This window comes from Lampetra planeri, chromosome 18 (assembly GCF_965212315.1).
Source record: "Lampetra planeri chromosome 18, kcLamPlan1.2.h2, whole genome shotgun sequence".
Taxonomy (NCBI): Eukaryota; Metazoa; Chordata; class Hyperoartia; order Petromyzontiformes; family Petromyzontidae; genus Lampetra; species Lampetra planeri.
The window spans coordinates 7,256,000-7,273,853 of NC_136124.1; the positions used below are offsets into that span (position 1 = coordinate 7,256,000).

Genomic DNA, 17,854 nt, shown 5'->3' on the forward strand with positions numbered 1-17,854 from the left:
TCTCGCCCAGTGGATATATTAACACCAACACTCATATTGCGGATATTCAAGTGCGACACGGCACACTGCACGTAAGGTATATGGTCTCGGTGGATACATGTAATGAAGCTTTGTGCTCTTACCATTCTCATCATCGAATAATAATAATAATTACCCTAACAGTCTCTCGGCTTTAATTACAGTTCGTGGTTCCCATTGTTGATGTTGGCGTCACCGGCGTTGTGGTTGCATCATAGAAGGGCGCTCACGGCCTTCTTGTCACCGGCACTCGCACTGACGGTCAACATCACCAGTCACGACCGCCGGTGGTGATCTCACCGCCGGTCTCGAGTGGTGGTGTTCTCCAGTCGTGATGCTATTCGTGGTCTCCAGTCGTGGCGATCTCACTGGCGGTCTCCAGCAGTGCGCATCTCCAGTCGTGGTGACCTCCAGTGGTGGCCACGTCCGGTCATGATGCCACTGGTGATCTCCAGTGGTGGTGATCTCCAACGGTGGCGATGATCTCGGTGACGATTGCCGGTGACGACCGCCGAGCGCCTTCCACAACTGTGCGGCAGCGGCGATGGTGATGACGACGATGATGATGATGACGATGATGAGAACTAGGTGTAAAGTGATGATGATAACCATGATTTATGGAGATGATCACGGTAGCTGAGAGATTAGTTGAGATCAATGGTCGACGTGGCGATGGTGGCCATGATCATGAACACAATGATGATGTTGACCAATGGTGATGACGGCGAAGACAGCGATGATGGTTGTTATGACGACAGTGATGGTGAATGTCGATGGACACGCTCGGTGGGTGGTGATGCAGACGACGACGTCGCCTCTTGGTCGCGTCAGCTCCATGTCTGTCTGATATGCTTTAAATATATACGATCCTCGTCACGCGTGTGAAAACCAGCGGGAGGTTACGGAGGCCACAAAATCCCCCACGAGGTGTGCGGTGTGGCCGGGCGGGGCGTTGTGGGGGGATGCTGATCGCGAGGTTAGAGGAGGCGGTGGAGAGGATGACGATGGGAATCTTCGCAGCGCCAGTTTGTCAAGCGTCTGTAGGCTGTGGGCCGTGGTTGCGGCCTCCCACCACGACCTCTCCCTTTGTGGTCCTGCTGCTGTTTTTGTGTTGAGAAGGCACAGGGGAGGTGACCAGGGTCTCGGGGCCCCCCGTGTGGCCGAGAGAGGAGGTGGAGGGGGGGTGAACACCTCCGGTGTTGTCACTGCACCAGTCCTGGACTCCTCGAGGCCAACATGTTCCCTCCCCGACCACCCCCCTCGTGTCTCCTCACCCAGGGGCCCCGGGGCCCGGAGCAGCCTCCGCTCGGCCGAACACCTCCCTCACGCCATGAGCTCGGGCGCCAGCTCCATGTCCTCTTTAACTTAACACGCAAGGGTCCATGAGTTGCTGCTGCTGCTGCAGCAGCTGTTGCTGCTGTTACAGCAGAAGGGAAATCCCATCACGATTTGAGGGGCCCCAAAGGTCTCCAGCCGACGGGGCCTCGCGAGGCCCGGCGGAGCCTCGGCCTCACCAGGACGCCGTGCCCAGCATCACCTGAGGCAGAGGAGCGAGGCCGCCAGGCCTGGGAGCAGGACCCAGGCGCGGCCCAGGCACATTCCGCAGGCTCTGCTGTTGAGATTGTTTGGCTTCGCTGTGGAGAGAGCAGCAACACAGAAAAGATATGTTCTCCACCACCACCACCACCACCACCACAATTCACACAATCTTGCCACTACTATCACCACAACCACCACATTTTCACAATCTTGCCATTATCAGCACCACCACAATTCACATAATCTTGCCATTATTATCACCACCACCACAACCACATTTCTCACAATCTTGTCATCTCCATCACCACTGCCACTACAATTCTCACAATCTTGGCATTGTCATCACCACCACCACCACCACCACCACAATAATCACAATATTTCCATTATCACCACCACAATTTTCACAATCTTGCCATTATCACCACCGCCACACCACGATTTTCACAATCTTAACATTATCATCACCACCACCACCACCACAATTTTCACAATATTGTCATTATACCACCACCACCACCATATTTCTCACAATCTTGCCATCACCAACACCACTGCCACCACAATTCTCTCAATCTTGCCATTATCATCACCACCACAACTACAGTTCCCACAATATTGCTATTGACACCACAACCACGTAAAAAACAGCATTTATGGTGTCTGTGGGTGAGCTCTTCCACCGGAGGCGTGAGATGAGTGGTCCGGCTAAGGTAAAACGTGAGCTGTGAGGTGAGTGAACCTGGTGAGATGTGATGGGGATGTAGGTGTAGACATGCGAGCGCTGGGGGTTGGAGACTCACACCCGGATGAGATCGATGGCTTCTCACAGTTCCCGTCCACCACCGTCACATCATCGATGGCGATGTCTCCCTCCACTCCCGACCCACGGATTCCCTCCACGATCAGCTGCGGTGTTCATCACGGGGAGTAAGGTCACGGTGTGTCACGGATATCGGGGTTATGTTAAGGTGTGTATGTGTAAGGCTGTGTGTGTGTCGGTGTCAGGGTATGTGTGTGTGTGTCAGAAATCCCAGGGGATTGTGGGAGGCACCGTGTGGACAAAGCGACACTCCCATCGGCTATTTCCTGGGTTGCGAGAGGTGGCAGTGGATTGAGGGGAGGCCTTCATCCAGTAGTGGATTGACCACGGTTGATAACGATGCCACTATAGACTCTATGCGACTATAGAGCACATACAAATACAAAGATCCCCCGTATAGCCTTGACAGATTTTTGAAGCAAGTGCTTCTAGCGAGCACCTATGAAGGCCGGAATTGCACACGAGGGGGTCGTGCGGCCAGAATCACGCCCGGACGCCTTTGTCTCTCCAGTCCTGAGGTTGTTTTTTTTACTTTACACACCGCACCAGGTACTCATTTGAGGCTGAGTCGACCTAGGGGAGACCCAGGACCGGTTCAAGAAATCGTCACCGGCATTAGCCCCCGAGCGGGAGTCCAACTCGGGCCGCCGGGTTCGCCACCACTTCCCGCATCGGAGCGACCACCGCAAACAGCGCCGCGATGAATCGCTCCGCAATGTTGACTCGCGACCCCCGTCTCGCGACCCCCGTCTCGCGGTGAGCGTCTCCTTCGTATTCTTTCCTCGTTTGTTGCGTCTCAGGGGCAACAGCCGTGGCCCAAACGTAGCAGCATCTCATTCGCGCGCAATTTGCGTGAACCGTCGTCCCGCGCGCCAGCGTCACGACAGCATTAATAGACGTTATACGAAGACTTTCACGACCAATATTACAACTCGTAATTGGTTATTTTAGCGCAAGATCACGCGGGTAATAATGACAATTTTCAGCGATGTTGCCTCTGCCGGGTGCGCTGAGTGTTTAGCTGCAAATTGGCAAGATACCAACACAATCTAAGCCAACAAGTGACGACTGTAATTACGAATCGTGATAATAGACGTTTACAGATGCATCGACATACACGCCTCTACTGGCCAATGTAGCCGATGCAGTACAGCACAGTCCTTACGGAAATCCACTGCTGGATGAAGGCCTCCCAGGTGTGTTAACCGTACTTCACTGCCACTCAGCAGATCACTGCTGCTGCTGTTTGGTGAAGGTGGAGCGTGGGGCACTGTGCAAGGCCCGCGGGCCACTGGGGGCCCCTAGTGGCCTTTAGTGCGCCCCCCCCCCCGACAAGACACACAGAGTGACAACACCCCCCCCCCCATCATCATCGTGCTGCTGTCAAGCCCCCCCAATGGTTTCACAAATGGCGTGGCGGCCCTCACACTGACGAGATCGTATCGGCGAAAGTGGCCTCCTCCCCTCACCTCCGAAAATGAGCGAAGAACACATTTGGGGTAAATGAAGAACCGAACAAAGGTGCGGGTTTTCCCCACTGCCCTCTGCTGCCCACCACGTAGGACTCCAGCCTGCATCAGCAGCAGCCTATGACACCTTTATAATAGTTTTTTTTAAGCGATCTAACCCAAAAAACGCGTAAATATTTACGCAATTTGACCCAAAAAAACTGTATTACGGATGATATTGGTCGCGAAAGCCTACGCGTTAACGTGACACCCTTGTTACGCGCGGTCATCGCCCACCCAAGAGCTATCCAGCCATCAACCCTGCTTAGCTTGCGAAAGCTCTGGGGAGATGGAGCCCATTGCGGCTTGTGGACGCCTGCTGACTCGCGGGTCCACCCAACCCCTCCCCTCGAACCCCCCGCCCCACCACCCAACCCCTTCGTGCCTATGGGACCCCGAGACAAATGCGGTGACCTTTTCCGACACGAATGACAGACGCAGGCGTCTGCATGAGAGCGCGAGAGAGTCGGGAGAGAGAGAGGGAGACACGGGGAGAGATATGGGCGGTGTGCTGACCACGACACCCACTACCACAGAACCACGCTACCCACGCCACCACCACAACACTACCACACCACCACGCTACCCACTGTCACACCACCACCACAACCACACCACGCTTCCCACGCCACCACCACAACACTACCACACCACCACAACACTACCACACCACCACAACACTACCACACCACCACAACACTACCACACCACCACAACACTACCACACCACCACGCTACCCACTGTCACAACACCACCACACCACGCTACCCACTACCACACCACCACAACACCACCACCCCACCACGCTACCCACTACCACACCACCACAATACCACCACCCCACCACGCTACCCACGCCACCACCACAACATTACCACCCCACCACGCTACCCACTGTCACCCCACCACCCCACCACGCTTCCCACGCAACCTCCACAACACTACCACCCCACCACGCTACCCACTGTCACCCCACCACCCCACCACGCTTCCCACGCCACCACCACAACACTACCCACTACCACACCACCACCCTACCCACCACACCGCACCTCTCCCTACACACACAGGCAAAGACCCCCCGTATAGCCTTAACAGACTCTTGGGGCAAGTGTTGTTAGCGAGCATCTATGAAGGCCGGAACGGCACACGAGGGGGTGGTATAGCCAGCACCACGCCCGACCGCCTTTGTCTCCCCAGTGGCGATGTTTACACACAGCACCGGGTACTCATTTGAGGCTGAGTCGACCTAGGGTAGGCCCAGAACCGGTTCAAACAATCAGCACTGGTGTGGGCCGTGAGCTGGAATGGAACGCGGATCACCGGGTTCACAGCGCATCGCGCTAACCTCTGCGCCACTACTCTCCACACACACACACCTGTACACAGGAACAACAACAACAACACACAACACTACTCCCCACTCCACACTCACACACCTGCACACAGGAATAACAACAACAACAACAGCTGCCATTTTCCACAAAGTGACGACGGTGACATTGCCGCAGCCCTGGTGCCAGGCTAGGTGCGCGCGTGTGTGCGGGCACCTGGAAGGGCCCTGGCGGGGTGATGGTGACGTTGGCGCGGTGCCACGTGTCGCCCTGGTTGCCCCCGCGCGTCCACACCTGCGTGTCGAGCGCTCCGGGCGAGCGCACGTAGATGTTCAGGGAGCCTGGGGACATCGCCGTTACTCACCGTCACCGTTCACCGCCACCGCTCATCGCCACTGCTCACCGTTCACCGTCACCGCTCACCACTCACCGCTCACCGTCACCGCTCACCGTTTACCGCCACCGCTCACCGCCACCGCCACCACTCGCCGTCACCGCCACCGCTCACCGCCACCGCTCACCGCCACCGCCACCACTCGCCGTCACCGCCACCGCTCACCGTTTACCGCCACCGCTCACCGCCACCGCTCACCGCCACCGCCACCACTCGCCGTCACCGCCACCGCTCACCGCCACCGCTCACCATTCACCACCACTGCTCACCGTCACCGCCACCGCTCACCGCCACCGCTCACCATTCACCGCCACTGCTCACCATTCACCGCCACCACTCACCGTCACCGCTCACCACCCACCGCTCACCGTCACCGCTCACCATGTCTATTATTCATCACCATGAGCACTCACCATCGCACAAGAGCATCGCTCGCACAACGCAACACGTTCTACCCTCAAAATGCCCTCGAGACGATAAAACCCAGCAAGGAGCCTGTTTGTTGCCAGCCACTTGGCGTTTCGGTCCTTTGCTCAGCAACTGTGATGATATTAATAATAAAACGCAACACCCACCCGTGATAGATTTTTTTATAATTAAAGCGTGACCTGGATGACGGACTTGAACCTGATCCAGCCTCCGCGCTTACGGTAATTCTCGCCGCGACGGACGAATCGGCTCTCTCGCCCCTGCGCCACCAATCCCACAAAAAGCCATCTGCCTCGATAATACCTCCTGCTCGTGCATCACCAACACCACCACCAGCAGCATCGTGAATACCACGGCCCACGCCACCACCATCACCAACCACCACGCTACCCACTACCATACCACCACGCTACCTACACCACCACCAAACTAGCCACTACCACCCTACCACCCTACCACGCTACCCACTACCATTACCACCACACTACCTACACCACCACCATGCTCCCACTACCACCCCACCACGCTACCCACTACCACACCACCACCCCACCACGCTACCCACTACCACACCACCACGCTAACCACTGTCACACCACCACACTAACCACTACCACACCACCACACTAACCACTACCACACCACCACCACGCTACCCACTACCACACCACTACCACGCTACCCACTGTCACACCACCACCCCACCACGCTTCCCACGCCACCACCACGCTACGCATCAGTACCTTGCTACCCACGACTATGATACCCACGCCACCACAGTACGCACACCACCACCACCGCCATGCTACTCACTACTACACCACCACCATGCTACTCCCCACTATCGCAGCCACCACGCCACCCACCTCCACCCTCTCTCGCTCGCTCGCAGCGTGGATTATGAAACTGTGCTGGGGCAGGTTGGTGTTTGGGGTGGCTCAGAGTTTCAAACCTCTCCCTCTTGCACCATCTCCCACATGCTCGCCGCTTTCCACTCTCACGCAGCCCGTCATGATCTCACACACTCAATCTCACACTCACCCCCGCCCCCCGTACAGCCTTCACGGACTGTTGGGGCAAGCGCTGTTGGCGAGAAGCACCTGTGAAGGCCGGCACGGCACACGAGGGGGTGGGTGGCCAGCACCACGCTGGGCCGCCTTTGTCTCCCTCGTGGTGAGGTTCGCAAATTGCACCAGGTACTCGTTTTATGGCTGAGTCGAGCCAGGGAAGGTCTGGAACCGGTTCAGATGATTATTAATCGTCACTGGTGTTGGCCGTGCAGCGCGCTCAACGCTACACTGCTGCTTCCCACCTACAAAGACAAAGTTCCCCCGTATAGCCTTAACAGACTTTTGGGGCAGGTTCCGCACACTCTCTCACACTCCCACTCTCAGATTCGATCACGCACACACCGTCTCTCACGCTCACCCTCAACGTGACCCCCTCACCCTGAAACTCCCCCCTCCCCCCTTTAATCCCACCTAAGACCTGACCCTGAACCCTCCACAGGGACCCGACGAGACCCCGTTGGACCCCAGTTGCACCCAATGGGACCTCGAGGGGACCCCTGGGCTCACATCTTTGCGCTTACCCCGACTCCCCTCTCAGTAGACCCCCAGTTAAACCCAGGTTGGACCCCCGAGGGGACCCCCGACGGGACCCCGTTGAGACATTGGACCCCGGTTATACCCCTGGTGGAACCCCAGTGGGATGCCCAGTTGGACCCCATTGGAACCCCTGGTGAGAACCCTGGTGAGAACCCCGGTGAGACCCCTGGTGGAACCCCAGTGGGATGCCCAGTTGGACCCCATTGGAACCCCTGGTGAGAACCCCGGTGAGACCCCGGTGGGACCCCCAGAGGGACCCCGGTTGGACCCCCGACGGGACCCCGTTGAGACATTGAACCCCGGTGAGACCCCTGGTGGAACCCCAGTGGGATGCCCAGTTGGACCCCATTGGAACCCCTCGTGAGAACCCTGGTGAGACCCCGGTGGGACCCCCAGAGGGACCCCGGTGGGACCCCCAGAGGGACCCCGGTGGGACCCCCGTTGGGACCCCGGTGGGACAAGAGGCTCGTACCTATGTGTTTGCCGTACATGTGGTAGTAGAAGTAGAGGCAGAAGGCGCTGAGCCCGCTGGAGGTGCGCGGCGGCGTCACGTGGTACACGGGGCTGAGCAGCCGAGCGCGGTCGCCGAGGTTACGCGGCCTGGACGTCTCGATGAACATGAAGAAGCCTGCGGGAGCCATGGCAACCGCAGCAGCAGCAGCAGCAGAATCGAGAGGAACATGAACGTCGACAGCGGCCGTGACGTCATCGGCGGCAATGTCCACGTGAGCAGCAGCATCGTCAACACCATCAGCGTCGTCACGTGAAGTCGTGTGCGGCGTGGGGGTGGGACGTCAATACCTTCAGCTGTATGAGAGTGTGTGTGTGTGACCCCACGACCCCTGTTGGGTCGTGACCCTTGTGGGGTCGTGACCCCTGTGAGTAGTGACCCCTGTGGATCATGACCCCTGTGAGTAGTGACCCCTGTGAGTAGTGACCCCTGTGAGTAGTGACCCCTGTGGGGTCGTGACCCCTGTGAGTAGTGACCCCTGTGAGTAGTGACCCCTGTTGGCTCGTGACCCCTGTGAGTAGTGACCCCTGTTGGGTCGTGACCCCTGTTGGGTCGTGACCCCTGGGCAGGTGTTTCACTCCCCGTGACCCCTATGTGTGACCCCTATGTGTGACCCCTGTGTGTGACCCCTTGTGAGTGACCCCTGCGCGGGGAGTTTCACCCCGCGACCCCCGCCGACCCGTCTTGGAGCCGGCCCGGTCGGCCAGGGGGCCCGTGTTGGGCGTGAACTTGGGACTCCGCGTCGCCGCGCTCTGCCGCGTCCAGTTGAAGTTGCCGTTCGGGTCGAGCGAGAACCCGCACAGAGATTCGTCCTCGAAGCCGCACGACGCGTCGCCTGCAGCGGGGACGCGACACGCGCAGCGGTGACGCGATGGTGACGCGGTGGTGACGCGGTGGTGACGCGACACACACAGCGGTGACGCGGTGGTGACGCGGTGGTGATGCGACACACACAGCGGTGACGCGATGGTGACGCGGTGGTGACGCGACACACACAGCGGTGACGCGGTGGTGACGCGGTGGTGATGCGACACGCGCAGCGGTGACGCGATGGTGAGCGGTGGTGACGCGACACACACAGCGGTGACGCGATGGTGATGCGGTGGTGATGCGACACACACAGCGGTGACGCGATGGTGATGCGGTGGTGATGCGACACACACAGCGGTGACGCGATGGTGATGCGGTGGTGACGCGATACACACAGCGGTAACGCGATGGTGATGCGGTGGTGACGCGATACACACAGCGGTGACGCGGTGGTGACGCGGTGGTGATGCGACACACACAGCGGTGACGCGATGGTGACGCGGTGGTGACGCGACACACAGCGGTGACGCGGTGGTGATGCGTTGGTGACGCGACACACACAGCGGTGACGCAACGCAGTGCCGTGGAGTGCGTGATGCGGTGCGTGCGGTGTGTGTGTGGCGCGCTCTGGAGTGGGTGGTGGGGGCGGTGTGGTTGTACACGATGCAGTGCACGTGATGGGGGTTACGCGGTGTGGTCCGTGTGATGCGCGTGGCGTGGTACACACCTGTCTGTGGACTCAGCGTTGGAGCTGAAACAAAGAAAGAATCATCACCACGATTATCAACCACGGCCCTCACCGCTCACATCACCTTTTGCACGTGTACGCGCATGCACGTGTGGGGAGTAGTGGCGCAGTGGTTAGCGCGCCGCGCTACGAGCCCGGCGAACCGAGTTCGATTGCCGCTCGCAGCTGACATCGGTGCGACAAATATCCGAACCGGTTCTGGGCCTCCCCTGGGTCGGCTCAGCCTTAAAACGAGGATCTGGTGCGATGTGTAAATATCAGCACTGGGGAGATGAAGGTGGCCGGGCGTGGCGCTGACCACGTCTCGTGCCGTGCCGGTCTTCTTCATAGATGCTGGCTCACGGCACTTGCCCCGAACGTTTGTTAAGGCTACACGGGGGATCTTTGTCTTTACGTGTGCACGCGAGCGCGTGAGTGCGCGAGTGCGCGAATGCGTGCGTACCCTCGTAGTATCGCAGGATGCGGCTGGCGGAGTCTCCGTCTCCGAACGCGGTGACCGGGGTGAGCCGCACCTCGTAGGCGCGGGGTTTGGTGAGATCGCTGAGGGTGTGGGAAATCAGGTCCCCGCGCCTCAGCACGCTCCTCACCGTCACCTCCACCCGGTCCCACCGCCCCTGCCCCACCTGCCCGGGAAGCATGCGGGGGATGTCGCAGAAACCACTGCTGAGATCCGTTCGTGCGCGTGGGTGCATCTGAATGCGCTGTCCCCCGGTGCTGAAGCCGCTGTCTCTGCCACTGGGCCCGACTGAATTCCTTAAATCTCCACGGGTACATGTACAGCCGTTCGTCACTCCATTACGGGACGAGGGCTGCTCCACACCGTGTGGGGATATTTTACCCTACTCCACGCTGAGCGCGGGTCGGTCGAAGGCGGAAACATAAAACACGGGAGCGTAGAAGTACAGCACAACAACGCTTTTAGCTGCACTGCCCTCTGCTGCCCACTAAGTAGCTTTGCACGTGACCACAGCAGGGGGTGCTGCACGTTCCAAAGCGCATTTCTACAGAGAAATGGCCATCAAACGGAAATGTTTTATTATTATCAGAGCTGGAATTCAGCCAAACGGAATGAACACCCAAATTAATTTCAAATCGATTTTTCTGTCTCGCTCCCCCGATTGCTATCGCGGTCGCACTGCTGTCGGCGTCCCGAGACGCAGGATCCGTCCGGAGATCTCGCAGAGCGGCACGACCCTCCTCGGCGTTGCCAGAGGACGAGCGGCGCGCGGAAGTGGACACTGCCGAGCTACCTCCGAGACCCCTTATCCACTCGAGGAGGCGCTGCGTGATTGCCGCAGCCGTGGTTGTTGTCGTGGTGGTTGCTGCCGTTATTGTTGTGGTGGTGGTTGCGGTGCGTCGCGGTTGTGGTGGTCGTCACGATTGTCTCGGTTGTAGCTGCTGTGGTGGTGGTGGTGCTGGTTATTGCGGTGCGTCGTAGTGGTCGTCCTGATTGTCTCGGTCTTGGTGGTGGTGGTTGTCGCGGTGCGTCGTGGTTGTTGCGGTGGTCACGCTTGTTGCGGTCGCAGTGGTGGTTGTTGCCCTGGCGGTTGCGTTGGTTGCTGCGCGCTGCGCCCCTGACCTGGCGGTACTCGAGCTTGTAGGAGGTGACCTGGTCCACGGCGTCGGGGTTCATCTGCGTCCACTGCAGCTCGTAGGAGTAGGTGTCGCCGCGCGTCGAGCGCACGGGGCTCGCCGTGTCGAAGAAGAACTCGGGCGGGTACGCGCGGCCTGCGGCACCACACGGGAGAAGGGGGGGGGACAGAGTGCGCACTCCACGCGGGAAGGCGACCGACTCGGGAGTCGAACCCGGGCACCTTCTCGGCGCGAGGCCACACACGTGCGCGCGCCGCCACCGCGCCACGCGCCGCGCGTACCGGTGAGCGTGAAGAGGCAGCTGGCGGCGCCGGCCTCGTTGAGCACCGTGAAGTTGTAGGTGCCATACGAGGAGCGCGACAGTCGCTCGATGTCCCAGGGCTCCCCCGGCGTCTCGAGGCGCCCGGACGTGAGCACGCGGTCGCCCAGCAGCCACTCGTGCAGCAGCGGGCGCGCGGGGCTTGCGCGCAGCACGGAGCAGCGCAGCGACACCGAGCGGCCCAGCGCCTGCCGCACCTCGCTGTGCGGCGGGTCCACCTGCGGGGGGTCTGCGGTGGTGGCGTCGTGGGTAGGGGCGGGGGGGGGGGTGAAGGTGATAGGGGAAGAGGGTGATTCGTTATCATTGTGTGGAGCAGCGTTTACACCATCGCTGTGGCCATTAGCGTGATGCTGTTCGCGCCCCCAAGATGGTTGCGTTTTCGGGAGTTTGGAATGTTGTCGGTGGGGAGGGAGGGCCCACCGCTTTCTCTCGGCCAGCGGGAATATCTCCTCCATCAGTCAGGGTTTCTGGCAGCGCTATGGTAGCGTGGTTGGTACAGGTCCTGGTGCAAAGAACGAAGTGGGCTCTGTCCAATGTCCCCTCCTCTTCGTAGCCGTAGGCCCCGATGCAGTTGCACCGCCTGCACACTCGATAGCTATGCCACCAGTTTATGAGCACACAACTGGCTACCGAATGCGGCAATAGCAGCGCTGCATGAGCCTCTGTTCTGAACGTCGCCCATTTCCCCTCGGCATCAGGAGCAGGTGGGGACGATGCCAACCCCAGCTGCAAGTGACGATGACATTCTCGATTGAAACTTTCATCAGCTACCCGAGACCAGGCTAGGTGGATGTCCACCAGCGCAGTAGAACAATGGTCGGGTCATCGCACGGATGACAAGCCGATGGATCGTGGACAGAGCAGTTCCACGGCAAGCCCCGGTGTCAAGGCTGCCGTTTGATCTGATCTGCCACGAGGAAGTTGCTTGGACCCGGCGTGCACCCATTGTGTGTGGATGTGCAGATGCCGGAACAGCGTGCAGGTGATGACAAGCCCATGGGCCAGGCAGAGGTCTACAGTTGAGCTCGTCACGCCCATTCCAAACACTTCCACCCACGTGTTAGGGCCATGACCGGCTTGGGCGTTAGAGTTGCCGATCAAGACGGCCCCGTCCCACGGGACCACTTTAGCCAACACACCTGAGGGTGGAGTTCAAAGAGAGCTTTGAACTCACCGGCCCTTGCCTGCACGCGCCGCTCACACCGATCCGCTCGCACGCAGAGGTCACCCGGTGAAGGGACTGTGCACGTTGAGGGTCACGTGGTGACTCACACGCACAACCCGTGCACGCCTCCGTAGGCCGTGCTGTTAGCGAGCACCTACGAAGGGCAGCGTGGCACGAGAGGCGGTGGTGTGGCCAGCACCTCCGTCCTTGCGGCGATGTTTACACAGCGCACCAGATGCTCAGTAAAGCCGGCCCCAACCTCGGCGAGGTGCTGGACCGGTGCCAATGATCGTCGCCGATGTTGGCCACGTAGCGGGAATCGAACTCGGCTCGCCGTGTTCGTGGCGCTAGACGCGCTCCCCACACTCCCCACGCTCCCCCACGGACTCGCTCGCCCCCCCTCCACCCCAACCGACCCCATGCTCCCCCACACTCCCCCACGCTCCCCCACACTCCCCCACACCCCCACGCTCCCCCACGGACTCGCTTGCCCCCCCTCCACCCCAACCGACTCCCCCGCTCCCCTCCACCAGGACCCGGACGCACAGTGCACGTTGAGCGTGATGGAGGCCTCTCGGGGCGGCACGTTAAAGCCGTTGTAGCGGTCCGTCTGGCAGCGGTAGACGCCGGCCATGTCGCGCGTCACGTTGGCGAGGCGCAGGCTGCCGTCGTAGCTCACGGAGCGCATGGAGCCGTCGGGCATCGGCGCGTCGCGGTCGGCGCGAGACCACAGCAGCACGGGCTTGGGTTTGCCGGACACGGCGCACTGCAGCTCGGCCGGGCGGCCCTCCTGCGCCGTCACCGCCGAGCGGCCCTTGGGCACGGACACTGAGGGGGGCACTGCGGTGTGGGGGGGGGGGAAGGAGTGGGGGGGTTAGACGAGAATGGTACAAAGGGGGGAGGGGGGTGACACGTTAAATCGAATTCTTCGCGCGTATAGTGCTTTTAGAGCCCTGCACGAGATTTCTCGTCGAGACATCCTGGGACTGAGCGGTGAGCTGCTGCTGCTGCCCCGCGAGCGAACGAGACGGACGAATCAAAGGGGGTCACTCTTGATTTGAAGCTTTCGTGACTGCAGGAATCCATTCTCTTTGGTTCTTTCGGTAAAGTCACGTCGGTAGAAAATAAAATAAATCACGACGTTTCGGGCGCAACACAAGCGTCCGTCATCAGGTGACGGACGCTTGTGTTGCGCCCGAAACGTCGTGGTTTATTTGACTTTACCGAAAGAACCAAAGAGTAAAGGGGTCACCTTTCTAAGTTTTCACGCGAAGAATTTTCACGAGCGGCGTCGCGCCGCGTGGCTGTTGTTGGGTTTGGGGTCAGATCGTGCGTCGTGTTTCCCCCTCCGCCAAGTCGAATCGAGTTGCCCGCGTGACCACGCGACTTGATCGGCGCTGCCGTGCGGCAGGAGGGGCTCTTAGCTCGGCAGCCTGCGGCTCCGGCTCCAGAGCCGCGTGCGGCTCTTCACGGGCCGTTTCATGACGTAAAGACAAAGATCTTCTTCTTGGTGCTTTCGGTAAAGTCACGTAGAATGGAAATAATAAAATGATAAAAAGAAAACATAAACTTCGTGAGAATTATTTTATTATGTTTTCTTTTTATTATTTTATTATTTCCATTCTACGTGACTTTACCGAAAGAACCAAGAAGATGAATCCCTGCAGTCACGAAAGCTTTAAATCGAAATTTAACGACAAAGATCTCGTCGTGTAACCACACCCGGCCGCCTTCTTCTCCCGAGTGGCGATGTTGACACACCGCACTGGGTACTTATTTACGGCTGAGTCGACCTAGGGGAGGCCCAGGGACCGGTTCAGATCATCGTCACCGGTGTTGGCCGTGAGCGGGAATCGAACTCGGGTCGCCGGGTTCGTAGCGCAGCGTAGCGCTGACCGCTACACCACCGACACTGTATGTATGCACATGCATTGAGGCTCTCGACTTTTGTACCGAATTCGAAAATTTAAAAACATTTCTTGTTATTTTGGTTTCCGACCCCTGGTAGTGCTGAACATCGCCATGAAACCTCCTCCACCATCTAACCCGGTGGTTCTTCACCTGGGTTTGCGAGATGCCCTTTCTGTGGGTTGCGAGGCATGGCCAGATTTTTTTTTTGAAGGTAAATCATCGAAACACAAATTAAGCACGGGCGCGTAAGTAACAACTTACTTTGTTTAATCAAACCCTATGTATTTAATAACATTGTACATTTGTTTAACGATTGAGAAGCAAAGGGGTGCACGGCTGCAGTCAAGGGTTAAAGAACCACTGATCTAACCCAACGAGTGACTCATTCGGAGACTTTCTCGTGTTCTCGGGGCCAGTGTCGGCTGAAGCGAGTGCGGAACCTGGAGTATGTGTTGTTATAAAGGGGCCCTAAAAACACGTAAATATTAAAAACACAACGTTTTTTACTTGCACAGTAAAGTAATTGTATGTTTTCATTTGTTACACTGCCAGATAATATGACAAATTGCTAACCTTAAACACCCGGTCGTTCATGAAAAGTTTAACTCGCACAGTAAAGTACTGTAATCGTATTTTTAAATTTGTTACACAGCCAGATACTACGACAAATCCCTAACCTCAAACACCCGGTCGTACATAAAAATTGAAGGCGGTATAGTGCTATAGTAATAGAGCAAGTGCAGAATCACTGAACCCGAATTGATAGCTTGAAAGCATTTAGCGCGGGGCCCTTGAAAGTGCGGGGCCCCGTAGCTACTACACGTGTGGTAGCTACTACACGTGTTGTAGCTACTACACGTGTAGTAGCTACCACACGTGTAGCAGCTACCACACGTGTAGTAGCTACCACACGTGTAGTAGCTACCACACGTGTAGTAGCTGCCCCACGTGTAGTAGCTACATGTGTAGCTACTTTTGCCTCGAGGATAATCCGGCACTGCTCGGGGCATCATTTTCCGTCCACCGTCGAACACGCGAATACCGCCCCCGTCTCGCGCAGCGTGGCCCTAGGCGATTGTTAAAGGGTCTCCTAGGAACACGAGAAAGGTTCCCGTCCCCCACTCCACTTCCCCCCTTCCCCTCGCCTGCCCTCCCCCATTATAAGAAAGTCCGCGGTCTCGCTCGCCGTTCCTACGCGAGTGCGGTGGTGGCGAGCCCATTTCTCTAACTCGTTCCCCAACCCCGCAGTGAGGACTGCGTGCACGGGCGTTCCTGCGGCCCCTTTCCGCCGTTTTTTTGTGATCGCTCGCGTTCTGTACAGCTGGGCTATTCGTCAGAATAAGAAGAAACGACACGGTAAAATAACACGGCAAAGATCTTGACTTAAAGCTTTCGTGACTGCATTAATTCATATTATTTGGATCTGTCGGTAAAGTCACGTAGAACAAATGTTTTTACAACAAACTACGACGTTTCGATCGCAAGACCGAAACACCAAAAGAACACGCACAATAGGTGGGTGGAGGCGGGGGGGAGGGAGGGGCAATTCCCGAATCGATTCTTTGAGTCGTTTTCTTCCAAGGATTCCTGGCGAATCTCCCGTCATTCACAGGCGTGTGCCGGAGTCAACGGTGCAACTTCACCAAATTCGAAAAAAATTACCCCGTACATGACTCGGTTGAGATGATGCACACGGCAGCAATCATCGCTCCTCTCACTGGCAGCAGAAGCAATGCCCGCTTGCAGCAGGCCATGTACCTGTTCCCACACAGTGACAGCTGCCACTGGGGGTACCCTTTGATTGTTTGAGATGACATGTGACACAAGGAAGATTCGAGTTGCTGAGGAATTTAAGTAAGCGCGCGCCATATAAATATAAACATGCATTTTAATTACTATTGTTTTTAAATGTTTTAAGTGCAAAGTAGCTGGATGTCAGTAGATCGATCTGGGTCAAAGTGATGTCCTGCTCCAATGAGCATTGAGGTAGAGCTTTGAGCCAGTGGTGGAAATTCCACATTCATACGGCAGGGATGAGCCTATCCCTTCCCCACAACCGTTGTTGACTTCCTCACAAAGTGATACTAATCTATCGACCACGGAAGGATGATGGGCTGAGTCAACAAACCAACCAACCAGGATTTGAACTAAAAAAAATTCAGCTTTTGCGAGCCGCTCGCTCTGCAGCTGGACCACGTGGGCCGGGGTAGGCCCCGTGAGGTCACGGGTCCATCAGCCAAGACCCGGGCCGAGCAACCTCGCACAGAGTCCCTAAACACAACCCCGGAGGGAACTCGCTGCGAATCCGCACCGCGTCCTCGTCCCAGGAGGTCGCGACGTTTCTCGCCACTGTCCGTGACAGAGTTCTTCACTGGCTTTCAGAGGGGGGGGGGTCGCTTTCGCCGATAAGACATCATCAGTGTGCGGGCAGCCACACATTTGGAACCATAGGGATTTTCACGTGACGTGTGTGCACGAGTGCTGTCTATTTGTGTGTGTTTCTACCTTTTAATGGGACTTTGTTAGGATGGACGTTGAGATTGATAAGGGCACGGGGTGACCAAATCAGGTCTGAATCGGTCTGTAATAGGGTAGGGCACTGAGAAGGAGGTGACAGCTTTGCATGCGCACGTCAGGGGCCGCACTAAAGGCCACCAGGGGCAGCCAGGGGCCATGCCCTGAGGAACACCGCCCTGGGACAAAGTGGCATCGCTGCTCGCTACACGAGACGGTCGCGACGCTCCGTCATCACGCGGGTGGAGGGTGGACATCGCTCAGTGGAGTTGACTGCAGCAGCTCGTCCACCACACCACGTGGTGGTGGTGGTGGTGGTGGCGGCGATCGAACACACCGCGGCACAAATCCTGCCGCGTCGCTCGATCTCCAAAGCCCCAACGACCGAGGAGGGGCCGATCGTTACCGCAGCCAATTAAGAAACGCGGACGATCGATACCCCGGGCAATTAAGCCAAGCCGGCTAATTACTAAGGTGCCGCGGCTGCGAGGCTTGGCCATTGTGAACCACCGCCTACGAACGCCGCAACGCGCCTCAACTTCTTCCTCCTCCTCCTCCTCCTCACGGGGCGAACTCTCCGGAGGTCGCGCCGAGAGCAGCCAAAGCGAAATGGAAGGCGGCCCGTGGCTT

At 58.0% G+C, this 17,854-nt stretch overlaps 1 protein-coding gene across 1 annotated transcript in view; it reads right to left on the minus strand.

Annotated features, from left to right (window-relative positions):
* LOC144723585 (MAM domain-containing glycosylphosphatidylinositol anchor protein 2-like) overlaps window positions 1-17,854 on the minus strand; it is a 50,155-nt gene continuing 32,301 nt past the window's right edge. Inside the window, exons 9-18 of the mRNA XM_078602437.1 lie at window positions 13,346-13,639; window positions 11,597-11,863; window positions 11,302-11,450; window positions 10,165-10,345; window positions 9,702-9,725; window positions 8,826-8,999; window positions 8,126-8,281; window positions 5,440-5,564; window positions 2,363-2,466; window positions 1-1,652 (exon numbers count right to left, since the gene is read on the minus strand). Of these exons, the coding sequence (XP_078458563.1) occupies window positions 1,529-1,652; window positions 2,363-2,466; window positions 5,440-5,564; window positions 8,126-8,281; window positions 8,826-8,999; window positions 9,702-9,725; window positions 10,165-10,345; window positions 11,302-11,450; window positions 11,597-11,863; window positions 13,346-13,639 (1,598 nt within the window). The 3' untranslated portion in view covers window positions 1-1,528. The remainder of the gene's footprint in view (window positions 1,653-2,362; window positions 2,467-5,439; window positions 5,565-8,125; window positions 8,282-8,825; window positions 9,000-9,701; window positions 9,726-10,164; window positions 10,346-11,301; window positions 11,451-11,596; window positions 11,864-13,345; window positions 13,640-17,854) is intronic.